The sequence below is a fragment of the Olea europaea genome, chromosome 12 (assembly GCF_002742605.1).
Source record: "Olea europaea var. sylvestris chromosome 12, O_europaea_v1, whole genome shotgun sequence".
NCBI lineage: Eukaryota > Viridiplantae > Streptophyta > Magnoliopsida > Lamiales > Oleaceae > Olea > Olea europaea.
In genome coordinates this window covers 3,495,730-3,509,296 of record NC_036248.1, presented here as the reverse complement: position 1 = coordinate 3,509,296, position 13,567 = coordinate 3,495,730, and the positions used below count along the sequence as shown (strand labels likewise).

Genomic DNA, 13,567 nt, shown 5'->3' with positions numbered 1-13,567 from the left:
ATGCGGTAATATGCCGGTCTTTTTCCCCGACTCTCAGGAGGGAAGCCAGAGACTGGGTGGCAACACTTGCCCCTGGTCTATCTGAACATTAGATGAACTTTTCAGGAGTTTTGTAGCCTACTTCCTGAGTTGCAAGAGAAAGAGGAGGACAGCCATTGGACTGATACAGGTGGTCCAGGAGAAAGATGAGTCTCTGCAGGAATATTTGGCCAGATTTAGCCGTGCGATCCTTGGAATAGAGGACCTTCAGATGTCGACAGTGGTGACTATGTTGATGAATGGAACTCAGAACCGGACTTTTAAGATGTCACTTTCCAAGAACCCTCAGAATCAATGCATAACCTATTGAAAAGGGGAGACAAGTATGTTGATGTCGAGGAGGTAGAGAAAGTCAAAAAGAACCCCAGAGATGGATGGGAAGTAGAAAGTCACAAGCGCAAGGCGGGGGATGAGCTAAGACCTGCCAACAAAAATAGGCCAATGAGTGAGCAGATGGTTAAAGGGGCCGCCCAAGACCGGCCAGCCAGGCACAAACGAGCGGAGTCCAGGGCGTTCACCCCTTTGAAGACCCCACGTGCCAAACTATTGATGGAAATACGAGACATGAAAGAGCTAGAATGGTCGAGACCCGTGGTGACGCCAATGGGCAAAAAAACCAGGGCAGATATTGTCATTTCCATAAGGATCACGGGCATGATACTGAAGAGTGCCTGCAACTGAAGGAGGAGATCGAGCGCCTCCTAAGGTGGGGTCTCCTGGGCAAATATGTGAAGGACAACCGAGGGAAGCAAAAGATGGAGGATCGTCCCCCACCTAGGGCCGGAGTGATAAACATGATTACAGGAGGGTTAGCAGGAAGGGGAGATTCAAATTCGCAAGGAAAAGCTACGTACGCTCGGGATCTGCTCCATCCAAAAGAAGGCAAGGTTTAGCCAGAGCATCACTTTTGGCAAGGAAGACTTGGTAGGCATGGCGCATCCCCATGATGATGCCCTAGTAATAGTAGGCGACATAGCTGATTTTGACGTCAAAAGAGCGTTGGTTGACGGGGAAAGTGCCACAAATGTACTCATCTGGGACGCTTTTTTAGGCCTGAAGGTCCCACCTGATAAGTTAAAAATCGTGAACACCCCCTTGCAAGGCTTTGGAGGAGCCACGGTGATTCCAGAAGGTACTGTGGAGCTCCCGATCACGCTAGGCACATATCCAACCACTATGGTAATTGTGGCAAGCTTTTTGGTCGTTAATACCCCCATGGCCTATAATGCAATTTACGGTCAGCCGTTACTCAACGCAACTAGAGCCATCTCCTCGACCTATCACCAGGTCCTGAAATTCCCAACCAGCAAGGGAGTCGGGTGTGTGTGGGGGGGATCAGCAAGCATCCAGAAAATGTTATGTCGACGGTATATCAGTCAAACGAGCCCCATCAGTCATGATGTTAGAAGTTGAACCTCCGAGAGGGCGGATTGAGCCACTTAACATGATCGAAAAGATTTCCATAATGGAGGGCCGGGAGGTCAGCATCGGGGTCGAGTTGGACTCTGAAGAAAAAATGGAAGCTGGTGAGGTACCTGACAGACAACCTAGATGTTTTTGCATGGAGCCTAAGTGATATCACTGGGGTCAGCCCAGCACTCGCTCAGCATTGCCTCGGAGTTCTACTTGGAGCCAAACCAGTAAAGCAGAAGAAAAGGAACCTCGCCCTCGAAAGGCAAGAAATAGCAAGGGCGGAAGTGGAAAAGCTACTGCAAGTAGGTTTCATCTGAGAGGTACGGTACCCCGAATGGCTAGCCAACATTGTGCTAGTAAAAAAGTTGAATGGGAAGTGGCGCATGTGCATAGATTACACCGGATTAAATAAGGCATGCCCTAAGGACTCATACCATCTTCCACGGATAGGCCACCTCGCCGACGCCACGTCGGGTCATGAGAGGCTCAGCTTCCTAGACGCTTTCTCGAGGTATCATCAAATATCTATGGCTGAGTGTGACCAAGAGAAGAAGTCGTTCATCACAGATTCTGGAACCTACTGTTACATTGCCATGCCTTTCGGCTTGAAGAATATAGGGGCAACTTACCAAAGGATGGTGAATAGGGTCTTCCAGGAGTTTGTTGGAAATGTCATAGAAGCCTACGTCAACGATATGGTGGTAAAAAGTATTAAGGCCATCGACCACGTGACCTGTTTGCAGAGAGTGTTCGACATAGCTGAGAAATGTGTTTTTGGTACAGTCAGTGGAAAGTTCTTAGGTTTTATGATCACCCAGCGAGGTATTGAGGCGAATCCTGACAAGATACAGGTAATACTTGAAATGAGAAGCCCCACTAGTAGGAAGGAGGTCCAACGGCTGACAGGGCGTGTGGCAGCCCTTAACCGTTTTATGAGCCGGGCGGCGGATAAGTGTTACCATTTCTTTAAAGCCATTGGGGGCTCTACAAATTTTGAGTGGACTCAAGAGTGTGAGGAGTCGTTGGAATCCTTGAAGAGGTCACTACAGCAGCCTCCCATATTGACAGCCCATGCCCTGGGGGTGTACTATGTCTCTACCTCGTAGTATCGCCATGGGTAGTCAGTGCAGTTCTTGTAAAGGAATTCCCAAAGGCACAGAAACCAGTCTATTATGTCAGTCAGGTCCTCAAAGGCGCAAAGACAAGGTACAGTCTAGTCGAACAACTGGTGCTCACATTGATCATTGTGGTCAGAAAATTGAGGCCTTACTTTCAGTCTCATACGGTACAAGTGATGACTGACCAACCCATCAGTAGATCCTACATCGACTAGAGACATCTGGCAGACTACTAAAATGGATAATTGAAATGAGTGAATTTGACATTGAATTCAAGCCAAGGACCGTCATCAAAGCGTAGGCTCTGGCAGACTTCATTGCTGAGCTCACCCACCCAGCAAAACCCCCAGAAGGGCAAAAGACAGATTGGAAGGTTTTTGTGGACGGTTCTTCAAATACGGAAGGATCAGGGGCAGGAATCATAATGATTGGGCCAGACTCGAGGAATTGGAGTACTCACTGCGTTTCAAGTTCCCCGCCACTAACAACGATGCTGAGTATGAAGCAGTAATCACAGGCCTAGGTCTAGCAGCTAGGTTGGGGGTGTCTTCGATAGAGGTTTGCATTGACTCGCAGGTGATAGTTGGACAGGTGTTGGGAGAATATGAGGCTAAGGATGGAAAGATGGCAGCCTACCTGATTAAAGTAAGGGATCTACAAAGGGGGTTCGCAAGCTTCAGGATGACAAAGGTCCCACGAAAGGAAAATGAGCGGGCATACACGCTAGCGAAACTCGCATCAGCAAACCCAAGAAATCTGGCGTGAACAGCGGACCTACAAGTCTTACAGCAACCCAGCATCCAACGCTGGGTCGAGGTGAAAAATATTGAGTACGAGGAAAGCTGGATGGATCCGTTAATCAAATATCTCACAAAAAATAAAACATCGGAAGATCCCTTTGAAGCAAGGAGGTTGAGAGCTCGGGCAGCCTCATTCACCATCATTGATGGGCAACTTTACAAGCGGGGTTTCACCATGCCATAACTGAAGTGCATACGACCCTCAGAAGCTAAAGAGATACTGTTTGAGATACATGCTAGGATTTGTGGTAAGCACCAAGGGGCAACATCCCTTGCTTTCAAAATTCTACGGTAAGGTTACTATTGGCCAACCATGAAAAGATGCCAAAGACTTATTAAGAAAGTGTAACACATGTCAACGACATGAAAATTTGATCCACGTCCCAACTGAGCAACAGACAGCCATTTTTGGGGTGTGCCCATTTTTTCAGTGGGGGATGGACATTTTAGGGCCTCTACCTTTAGCCAAGGGGCAAAGGAAGTTTTTGTTGGTTGCCATCGACTACTTCACCAAGTGGGTAGAGACAGAACCACTTGCGACCATCACGACTGCAAAAGTACAGGGTTTTATATGGAAAAATATAATATGCCGATTCGGGATACCCAGGGTAATGGTGACAGATAACGGCAGACAATTTGACAATCATAGCTTCAAGACTTTTTGTGCAAGTTATCACATCGACCATAGACTAACTTCGGTCTCTCACCCACAATCGAACGGGCAAGCTGAAGTGACCAACTGAGTCATTCTCTGGGATCTGAAGACCGGATTGGAAAAGGAGAAGGGGCTTTGGGCAGACGAGCTACCCAACGTGCTGTGGGCGTACCACACGACTCTACGAGAGCTGACCGGGGAGACACCATTCAGACTAACCTTCGGGATGGAAGCCGTAGTCCCAGTTGAAATTTTGAGTGAGATAGGCAAGATGAAAGTCAGATAGCCCGATGACACCGTGACCAGAGGAGAACTCGACCTACTAGAAGAAGTAAGGGAGAAGGCGGCAATAAAGATGATGACCTATAAACGGAGAGCCGTCGAATACTTCAATCGGAGAGTGAAACCAAGAATCTTTCAACCAGGAGACCTCATATTAAGAGATGCGGCAGCAGCAGGACACCCCCAACAAAACTCGAATCAAACTGGGAAGGCCCATATGAAGTGATCCACAGCCTAGGAAAGGGGGCTTACAGCTTGAAAGACATGAAAGGATGACCACTGGGTAGACCGTAGAACGTAGAGCATCTCAAAAAATTCTATCAGTAGATTTTAGAATAGACGCATGGGCTACATTTTTGTAAATACAGGAGATAGATTGCCTTATTAATTCTCTCTATGTAATGCCTCACGAAGACACCCTTAGTTGTATTTGTTTATTCAATAAAAAACCTAGGCAGTGGCAAGTGATGAGAGCGCTAAGGAAGGGCCAGCCTAGCTGGGACGTCCCGGTGCGCCTAATGAGCTCACGAATCCAAGTATTTTTATGTACAGACTCTCCCCTCATCCCATGAAGACATACGGTCGGCATAGCCTACGCAGTTAGGCGGAGAGCCTTAACAAGCCAAAAATTGGCTAAGGCCTTTAACCGTTAGACCCCTCTCCCGACGGTCGACATAGCCTACGTGGCTAGGTGGAGAGCCTTAACATGCCAAAAATTGGCTAAGGCCCTTAACTGCTAGACCTCTCTCCCCACGGTCGACATAGCCTACGCGACTAGGCGGAGAGCCTTAACAAGCCAAAAATTGACTAACGTCCTTAACCGTTAGACCCCTCTCCCGACGGTCGACATAGCCTACGCGGCTAGGCGGAGAGCCCTAACAAACCAAAAATTGGCTAAGGTCCTTAATCGCTAGACCCCTCTCCTGACAGTCGACATAGCCTACGCAGCTAGACGGAGAGCCTTAACAAGCCAAAAATTCGCTGAGGCTTTTAACCGCTAGACCCTTCTCTCGACGATCGACATAGCCTACGCGGCTAGGCAGAGAGCCTTAACAAGCCAAAAATTGGCTGAGGCTCTTAACCGCTAGATCCCTCTCCCGAAGGTCGACATAGCCTACGCGACTAGGCGGAAAGCCTTAACAAGCCAAAAATTGGTTAAAGCCCTTCACCGCAAGACCCATCTCCTGATGGTCAACATAGCATATGCGGCTAGGCTGAGAGCCTTAACAAGCCAAAAATTGGCTAAGGTCCTTAACCGCTAGACTCCTTTCTCGATGGTCGACATAGCCTATGCAGCTAGGCACGGGGTAACACAAGGCTAAAATTGGCTAGGGCCATCGACCAATGAACTCTAGCCCGATAAAAAGCCACTTCTCTACACCATCAAACAGTGAAAAGAAAAAGACGAGAGACGACACGAGAGACGACAAGTTGAAAGAACAATGCACTCAACAATAATAATAGCGAACGAAAAATGTATTTATACATATGAGAAACTCTTGCCCACATCCCGGACAAGTAGAAGATAATGAGACTCCACAAAAGTAAACACGAAAAATGAAAAGCTAGCAAAGGGAACAACAACTAAGAAATGCTTTAGCTCGAAGGGGAGACATCTCCACTACCACCTTGTGATGAACGTCCAAGCGACCTGGATGACTGTGCTTCACTCTTCTTTCCCTTGAGCTGTGCAAGAAATCTATCTAGACCAGAGGGTCTATAGAAGGATAATCGGCCACAATCCACTTCTTGGAGAGTTTGATAGATGTTGCCATCGCCTTCCCCCCATATGAATTCAAAGCCTTAGCATAATCAGACGATGTCTTATACTACTTCACAGATACCTCAAGATCTCTGGCATACTCAGTTGAGGCCTTATACCTCTCAATCGCCTCTTTCGGAGCGTGAGCCAAAACAGAATGCAAGTTGTCATTCTCCGTCTCCTGCTCGCGAGCTCGAGCATCCAACGTCTTCAGAGATTTCTTCAAAGAGGATATCTTTTTCTTGTAGTGATGAGCCTTCTTTTTCTTTTCTTCAGTTAAAGTCTTCAACTCTGAGGCTAGGCGGCGATTCGATTCAAAGAGTCCAGTCTGGAGGGCTACCACCTAAGAAATGATGGGGTAAAATAAAAGTCAAGCGTTAAAACCAAGCTTAAAAGGCAAGACCCAACATAAAAGAAAATGCGAAATTGGAAACGTATCCTCTAGAGATAAATAGCCACAGCCCTTTCAATGTCGTCTGCACTATGCCCTACAATTGCTCTAGATCGAAGGGGTGTCACCAAAGACTTGAGCACCCCTATCTCATGATAGCCCCGGGTGGGAGGAAACACGAAGTTGGGAAGTGAATCCTCGTGCTCACACCGTGCACGGCTGGAAGCATTCGACCTAGGAGTTCGAGCCACCTCACGGGCTCGTCTGGAGGCTGGGAGGTCTCATTGATCACCCGAGACCTCCCCCCTTGGTCGGCTGCTCTCATTCTCTTTGAAGGGATAGGTGATGGATCTGCCCCATCCCTCTGCCCCTAGTCGGGCATGGAATCCATGATCCCTTCAAGATCAAACTCTGTCCCTGCACATATAAGTTATAATCCGTTAAGATTGCAAGGTAGAAGAGCACGAGGATACAAAAAAAGGGAGGTGAACACAAAAGCTTACCATCAACGGGAGCAGAGCCCTCATCGCCTCCTGGTAGGGTCTTCAATACCTCTTCAAGATCAAAGTCCATATCTGTATGCACACACCCAAACTCATTAGTCCTAAAAAACTAAAAGCAAAAAATAATAAATGAACGTGTGTGCACGCGATAAAAAAAATCGACAGAAACAACCTACCAGTAGGACGACTCATCCCCACTATCAACATGTTCTTCATGGTTAAGACTGATCCTAAGTCAGGTACGAGAGGCGGTACATCAACCAACTCTTGGATTTGAGCTTTTAGAAAGGAGGTAACTTCTACTTGGCTATTGAAGAAATGAATTTAGGGGTGTCGCCAATTGGTGTTGAAAAAGAATCGACCTGCGAAAGGCCGGACGAAGAAGAACCGGGATTTCAATCCGCTATTCAAATTTCTAAATTCAGGAAATTGCAAAGGAACTCTGGTGGTAAAATAGACGAATGCATTACACTAAACTAGCTCATGCATTTCGAAGACACACCTGAAAAGGTCTATGGAAGGTGATATTTTCCTTTCGAGACAAACATATAGGAAATATAACGCCTTTCTCCATGTGTTGGGATTTATTTGACTAGGAGTAAGGTGAAACTCATTAAAAATCGACACAAAAAATGGATGAATGGGGAACCAAAAACCCTCGTCCATAACATCTTTGTACACGGCTACCTCGCGGGGTTCGGACCCAGGGAGTCTTTCTTTAGAACCGGGGGCTCTATAGACGTAATCATCAACCCGGTCATACTTACCTAGACATTTTTCCAAATTAAGTGGGAAATTTTAAAGACTATAACTTTTTGGGATATCTAGGGGGACAACCTCACCAGCCGGGTCTTGCCTAATTTCTAAATTTTGGTTTGGAAATTTGGTAGAACTAATGTGCCTCTTAGGGGAATTTGGGACAAACACCTGAGAATCAATTAAATGAGTTTCACTATTAATGTCATAAAGAGATCTACCAGACGAAGGAGGCGAGTCACTAGCGAGTCAGGTCGAGGGGCCGAATGGGCCACGAAGCTTAGGAGAAGTCGGGGGATGGCCAGCCTGAAGTCTGGCCGTCGCTCGACCAGCCTTCATAAAGAGATCTACCAGATGAAGGGGACGAATCACTAGCGAGTCGGGTCGAGGGGCCAGACGGGCCACAAAGCTCAGGGGAAGCCGGGGGAAGGCTAGCTCAAAGGCTAGCCGTCACTCGACCAGCCCCGCTGGTCACCGGTCGGCCCCCCGTAGGCCAATCGGACCCCCTTCGGTACCCTCCAACGAAGGTCCGGTCGAGTCACTACACCTCCATCACTATTCTCATTGGAAGGAGAAGAAATAATAGTCTTATACATGACAACAACAAAAAAAAAAAGATGAAGAGAACAAATTCAAAGCAAGACTTTGGATTAAAAAGGAGAAAAAATTATCTTAAAAGGGAGAAAACCTAGGATGTTGAGAGAAATTGAGAGTGATTCTTTGAAGTAGAAATCACCCCCCTTTTATAGACACAAGAATTCAAACTTTTTAGGGGGGAAATTCCCTCCAACATTAGGACCATTGATGGGGTGCCATGTGTATAGTAAAATTGCTACTTGATTTCGATTGCATTGCTCGACTTGCTAATACGAACTACTCATTTGTCATTAAAAAAAAAAATTCAAACCAACCCGGATAAAGAAAATTACTACCCCTTGTCGAAAACATCGACAAGGGGTAGGGGGCGAATCATATAGGTTGATAGAGGAAGCCATCCTCGGCGACAAGCAAGATGGATCGCTGCACTTCGATGCAAGGTCACCGACCCTTAAGGGATGATCTACCACTTCAATCTTCATGGTGAAGATAAGCAAAATGTGAGTGAGGATGAGTGTAGTAGGTGAAGATGCTATATAGTTATCGAAGCAAATATTTGGAAATTTTACAATGATCATGTTTGATCCCATTTTCTAAAATTTATTTTTCCTCAAGTTTATTTTCAAGGATATATTTCATATAATCTACAACTTTTAGCAAATTTTCAATCACACGTTTCATTAACTTTTATCAAAATTTACCGAACATTTGATTTTTAGCTAAATCAAACGAGGGGCAATAGAAGGTTTCAATCTGGTGTGGCAATAGCATTACTGGAGAGGGATGGGGGGTGACAGGCTTGCAGATAATATATTTAAGACAAAATACTTACAAATTATCAAACAATATAATTAAGAATTGAGTTGTGAAATGCATTATGTATAGTGATGTCGTAAGTCAAAGACAAAATAAAAATATTCTTCCTACCTAACGGGCATAAAAATATCTATCTACTTCACATGGTTGGTGCAGCTTCTTGGTGGGAAATAAGCATTAATTATTAATTTATAATGGATTCTATTTAATAATGCTGAACACTATTAAATAAAAATAAAATCAAACATTTTGTTTATTGAACTAATAAATTAAACATCACTCGACTTGAAACTACCAACGATAATGCACCCTCATTGTTATGTAAGAAAAGATAAAATTTTGTTCATCGTACTTTTCCTTTAGATCCGCTTCGAAAAGCTTTTCGATTTTCAAACTAGATTCTCTCTAGATACATTTGGCAGCTTTAAATTTCCAATGGAGAGCAGGAAAAGGCAATTCATACTGAAGAAACTGAATTAGAGAGAAAAAAAACAGGGCTTCTTAACTAGAGCTTATTGATTCCCTAAGGAATGATAATATAAATATTAAATCTACTCAGCTAAAGCAGAGAGAAACAATTCTTTCTGCTTAATGCTTGCTTCGGTGTAGCAGCCGCTGAAACCAGTAGGCCGACATCTTCGGGTATCTCTTGAGGGTTTTAAAATCAACGTAGACAATGCCAAACCTAGATGTGTACCCGAGTCTCCATTCAAAATTATCGAGCAATGTCCATTGGAAGTAGCCGATCACATTGGCTCCCTCATCGATTGTTTTCTTCAATTGTGCTAAATAGCTCTTGTAGTAGTTGATCCTTGTGGTATCATGCAAAGCCTTAGAAAGTGTTGAATTCCCAGGATCGTCCATTCCTGACAGTCATATGAAAGTAATTTAGCATTTTCGATAATTTTTCACTTTAACACGATACTCCAATGAATATCAAATACAAAATGTACCATTCTCAGCCAAAATCATGGTAGGATTTCCATAGCGCTCTTTAACATAGTTAATAGCTTTGTGCAGACCCCATGGTACAATGTAGAGCCAATCAGACACTGCCTGATTATAACGAATTCATATTGACATTTTTATCAGCAAAAAGTGCATAATAAAAGTTTGGCTCAGTTTTGTAAATTATATAGTTTGAGCTAAGTTACCCTTGGACCGATCGGCACTCCATGACGATAATCTGAAAAGGCAACGGACAAAGTAATATTATTCAATAAATGTAAATGTTGATCCAATGTCAAAAGCAAAAGGACGAGAGTATCTTACAAGCAAATCCAACATCCCAATCTTGCTGGTAGCCCAAGGTCTTCGTCTTATTTCGATGTGGTTCATACATATAGTAAGCAGTATACTGATTTATGCCCACGAAATCAAAGGATCCCTTTACCATCTTAAACTCTTCTTTTGTGAATTTTGGTAGCCTTTTCCCAACGATGTTTTGCATCGTTTTTGGATATTCACCATATACAAGAGGATGCATGAACCTGTGCACGTTAAATGGCAGGAGATGCTTATGGTTCTTTGCAAAGATGGCATAGATTTCAGTTGAAGTGACTAAAATTTTGGTTAAACGCTATCTTGAGTTAAAATCTGTAAATCTTTAGCAAGAACTACTGTTATTTATTCTTACCATCCGATGTGAAAGTCTCTCGCCCTTTGAGCCGCAAAATTGTCGGCTTTAGATCTTGTCAATGGTTCATACCAAACGAAATCCAGAAGAATGCCAATCCTTCCCTTTTGTTTCTCCTGAAACCACATTTTGTAAATCATTTAGAAACATACTTTCCCTTTAACCACATAGAAAACTTGAATTTACCTATTAAGAGAGAAAAAAATGCATAGTCGCACATATTGAAGCAGATTGAAAAAAATGCATAATATTTCATGTATAAAAAGAGGAAATATATATTATTTTACTTGATATTTCCTGTATCTTTGAGCAGCAGCTGCATGACATAAGATAAGATTATGACCAACAATATAAGGTTCAGTAGTAGAATCTCCTTCCGTGCAATTCGAGCATCTTCCAGGTGCAAAGAACCCAGTATCATACCCAAGGGCCGCTATTACTCGAGGTTCATTAAACGTCTGCCAATTCTTTACTCTATCCCCAAATGTCTTGAAACAAAATTCTGCATAATCAGCAAAATCTTTCCTGCAAAATTTGAATAATATGCTATCAGACTTGAACTAGAAACACAATAAATATTTTGGCTTCCGACTAGTTGATCAATGTTGATTGGAATGATAAAACACAACTATACAAATGCTATTGCTTCTCTTATGATACTTACACTACTTCACGGCCGAGCCACCCATTATACCTATCCTGAAGTGCTTGTGGAAGATCATAATGGTTGAGATTAGGATACGGAGTAATGCCTGTCGAAATTAACCAATTGTTATTTGAATATTTAGATCATATCGTCTCGGTGTATAAATACTTGATGAGCTATAACACAGCATGCTCTTAGTTGCACTATACATGTTCTTTATACCTCTTTTAAGCATATAGTTGATCAGCCTGTTATAATAAGCGACACCCTTCCAATTTACTTTCCCAGTTCCATCTACATTTAAACAAGATGTCACATTACTCGTGCTACTGTTTATTCATAAATAAAGATAACTAGAAATAGCTGTTACAAATATTACTTGGGAATATTCTTGACCATGAGATTGAAAACCGGTAAGCATCAAGGTTCAGTTTCACCATAAGATCAACATCTTGCTACATATCCACACGGAAAAAAAAATTATAAGTTCCATAAATCTTCTTGACAACATGTCTACATACCGTTAAAAAAAAAGTTGCTTTGATGCACGGCTTTGCACCCTGATTTTCCGTGCATAATTGCTAAGCAATAACTTGAAATGCCTGAGAACAAGTTTTTCCATCCTACTATATTCTATTTTCGATATTTAAAGCTATACAAAGGTTTTAAGGTTGCTCCATTATCCAAGATATCTGTGGAAAACATTCCTCAAAGAAATGCTAAAATCAGAAAACGTGTATCAGATTATCAATACTTGTTTAAAAAAAAAAAAAAAAAAATACTGGAGAGAGTACAATCTTACACACCTTGTATTTGTGATACTGGTCCACAGACACCTCTCCAGTGGCATTATTGGGCTCACGTCCTGTTTATCAAGAAAAAAACAAAGTGATCAGAGATATTGAAAGATGCCCTCACTGTGGTATTTTCTCTGGAGTTCTTAACAAGAAAAAATAAAAAATAAAACCCGAAAAGTAAGGTTACCCTTGACTGGATTAAACCTAATAACAAATTTAGTATAAAATTAAATGGTATTATACAGTGGATGAAAGCGAATTATATTCTTTTATTTTGATGTGAACCGTATACGAAAAATCAAAGAATGCTATCGACCTTAATTTCATACTAAATTCTTTATTCAATCTAATTTGGTGCACCAAACACGACCTAAAAAGATTCAGTGCGTGAAATATGACCTCTGTGTGGTGTAGCATAAAATCGTAATAAAAATTTAAGTAGAAATTAACCATTAATTTTCTTCACATATTTTAGAGCAGCCACGACTTTTCATCCACGCATTTTATTAAATTTTATCAAAATCTACTAAAAATATAAATTTTAGATAAACCAAACAGGGGCGTGGTATGGCTTTTATGGGATGATCTGTAAATGGATTAGACTATGACAGATAGAAAAGAAATTAAATTTTTGTCTTCACTTAAAGGAAATGGAAATTGAGTAGAATTACGGGGAGCTTTGATGAAGAGATCCCATATACTAGGTCCCCGGCCGTCTTTATCGGCCATGCCTTCAACTTGGTATGCAGAAGCTGCCGTTCCGAACACGAAATCCTTTGGGAAACTGTTTCTGCTGAGGCCTCCGAGATCGAAATGGACGGTCTCAGGCGACACATTTTCCTCACTCAATTCTGCTTCAGCACTCGCAAAACATTGAGTTAAAGTTAATGTGATAAGAAGCAGAAACAGCAAGGGAGTTTTAATCTTCTTCATGGAGGAAAATGTGAGGGAGTGAGTGAGTGAGTGAAGTGAAGTGAAGAAGCAAATCTATTTATAGAGGTAATATTTGAACATAATTATAAATGTTTCTATTTCATGTAATAGTAGCGATTAAAATTATTCTAATAATGTTATTCATCAATTTTTGTAATGTTATTCAATTGAAATATTATTTTAGTAATTGAAATAAATTAATATTGACAATTAATAACATTATTATAAATTAAAATAAAGAGTCTATTAAAATTTAATTTTAGGATTTAACTCTTTCAAAATAAAAGAGAATCTCATTTTTAAAGTGGATACCAATTAAAAAATTATATTTTATGATTCAAAAAGTTACTAAAAAAATTTTATTCGCAAATTATGTTCAACAGACCGTATTTGCCGATAAATTTCGGAGGACGTCAGCGCATA

At 42.2% G+C, this 13,567-nt stretch overlaps 2 protein-coding genes across 2 annotated transcripts; one reads left to right on the top strand and one right to left on the bottom strand.

The window, feature by feature from the left end:
* The first annotated feature begins 969 nt into the window (after positions 1-969).
* Positions 970-1,769, top strand: LOC111406444. The gene is made up of 2 exons (XM_023035870.1): positions 970-1,358; positions 1,511-1,769. The coding sequence occupies exons 1-2, from the start codon at positions 970-972 to the stop codon at positions 1,767-1,769; spliced, it is 648 nt and encodes a 215-aa protein (XP_022891638.1).
* A 7,655-nt stretch (positions 1,770-9,424) lies between these two features.
* LOC111405238 (beta-glucosidase 44-like) lies at positions 9,425-13,254 on the bottom strand. The gene is made up of 11 exons (XM_023034041.1): positions 12,883-13,254; positions 12,221-12,279; positions 11,794-11,869; positions 11,637-11,708; positions 11,433-11,520; positions 11,056-11,293; positions 10,769-10,884; positions 10,405-10,622; positions 10,287-10,318; positions 10,086-10,188; positions 9,425-9,998 (listed from the first exon to the last, which is right to left on the bottom strand). Exons 1-11 carry the CDS (start codon positions 13,142-13,144, stop codon positions 9,721-9,723), a joined length of 1,542 nt encoding a protein of 513 aa, XP_022889809.1. The 5' UTR covers positions 13,145-13,254; the 3' UTR covers positions 9,425-9,720.
* Between the last annotated feature and the right edge of the window lie 313 nt (positions 13,255-13,567).

Bases quoted from the DNA above. Each gene is read 5' to 3' on its own strand.
- LOC111406444 (XM_023035870.1), top strand. From the start codon at position 970: ATGGCGCATCCCCATGATGATGCCCTAGTAATAGTAGGCGACATAGCT. The intron at 1,359-1,510 runs GTGTGTGTGGGG...TCCATAATGGAG, and splicing joins CCAACCAGCAAGGGAGTCGG to GGCCGGGAGGTCAGCATCGG.
- LOC111405238 (XM_023034041.1), bottom strand. From the start codon at position 13,144: ATGAAGAAGATTAAAACTCCCTTGCTGTTTCTGCTTCTTATCACATTA. The intron at 11,870-12,220 runs GTGTGTAAGATT...GTGGATATGTAG, and splicing joins ACCAGTATCACAAATACAAG to CAAGATGTTGATCTTATGGT. The intron at 10,319-10,404 runs GTAAGATACTCT...TTGCCTTTTCAG, and splicing joins TTGGGATGTTGGATTTGCTT to ATTATCGTCATGGAGTGCCG.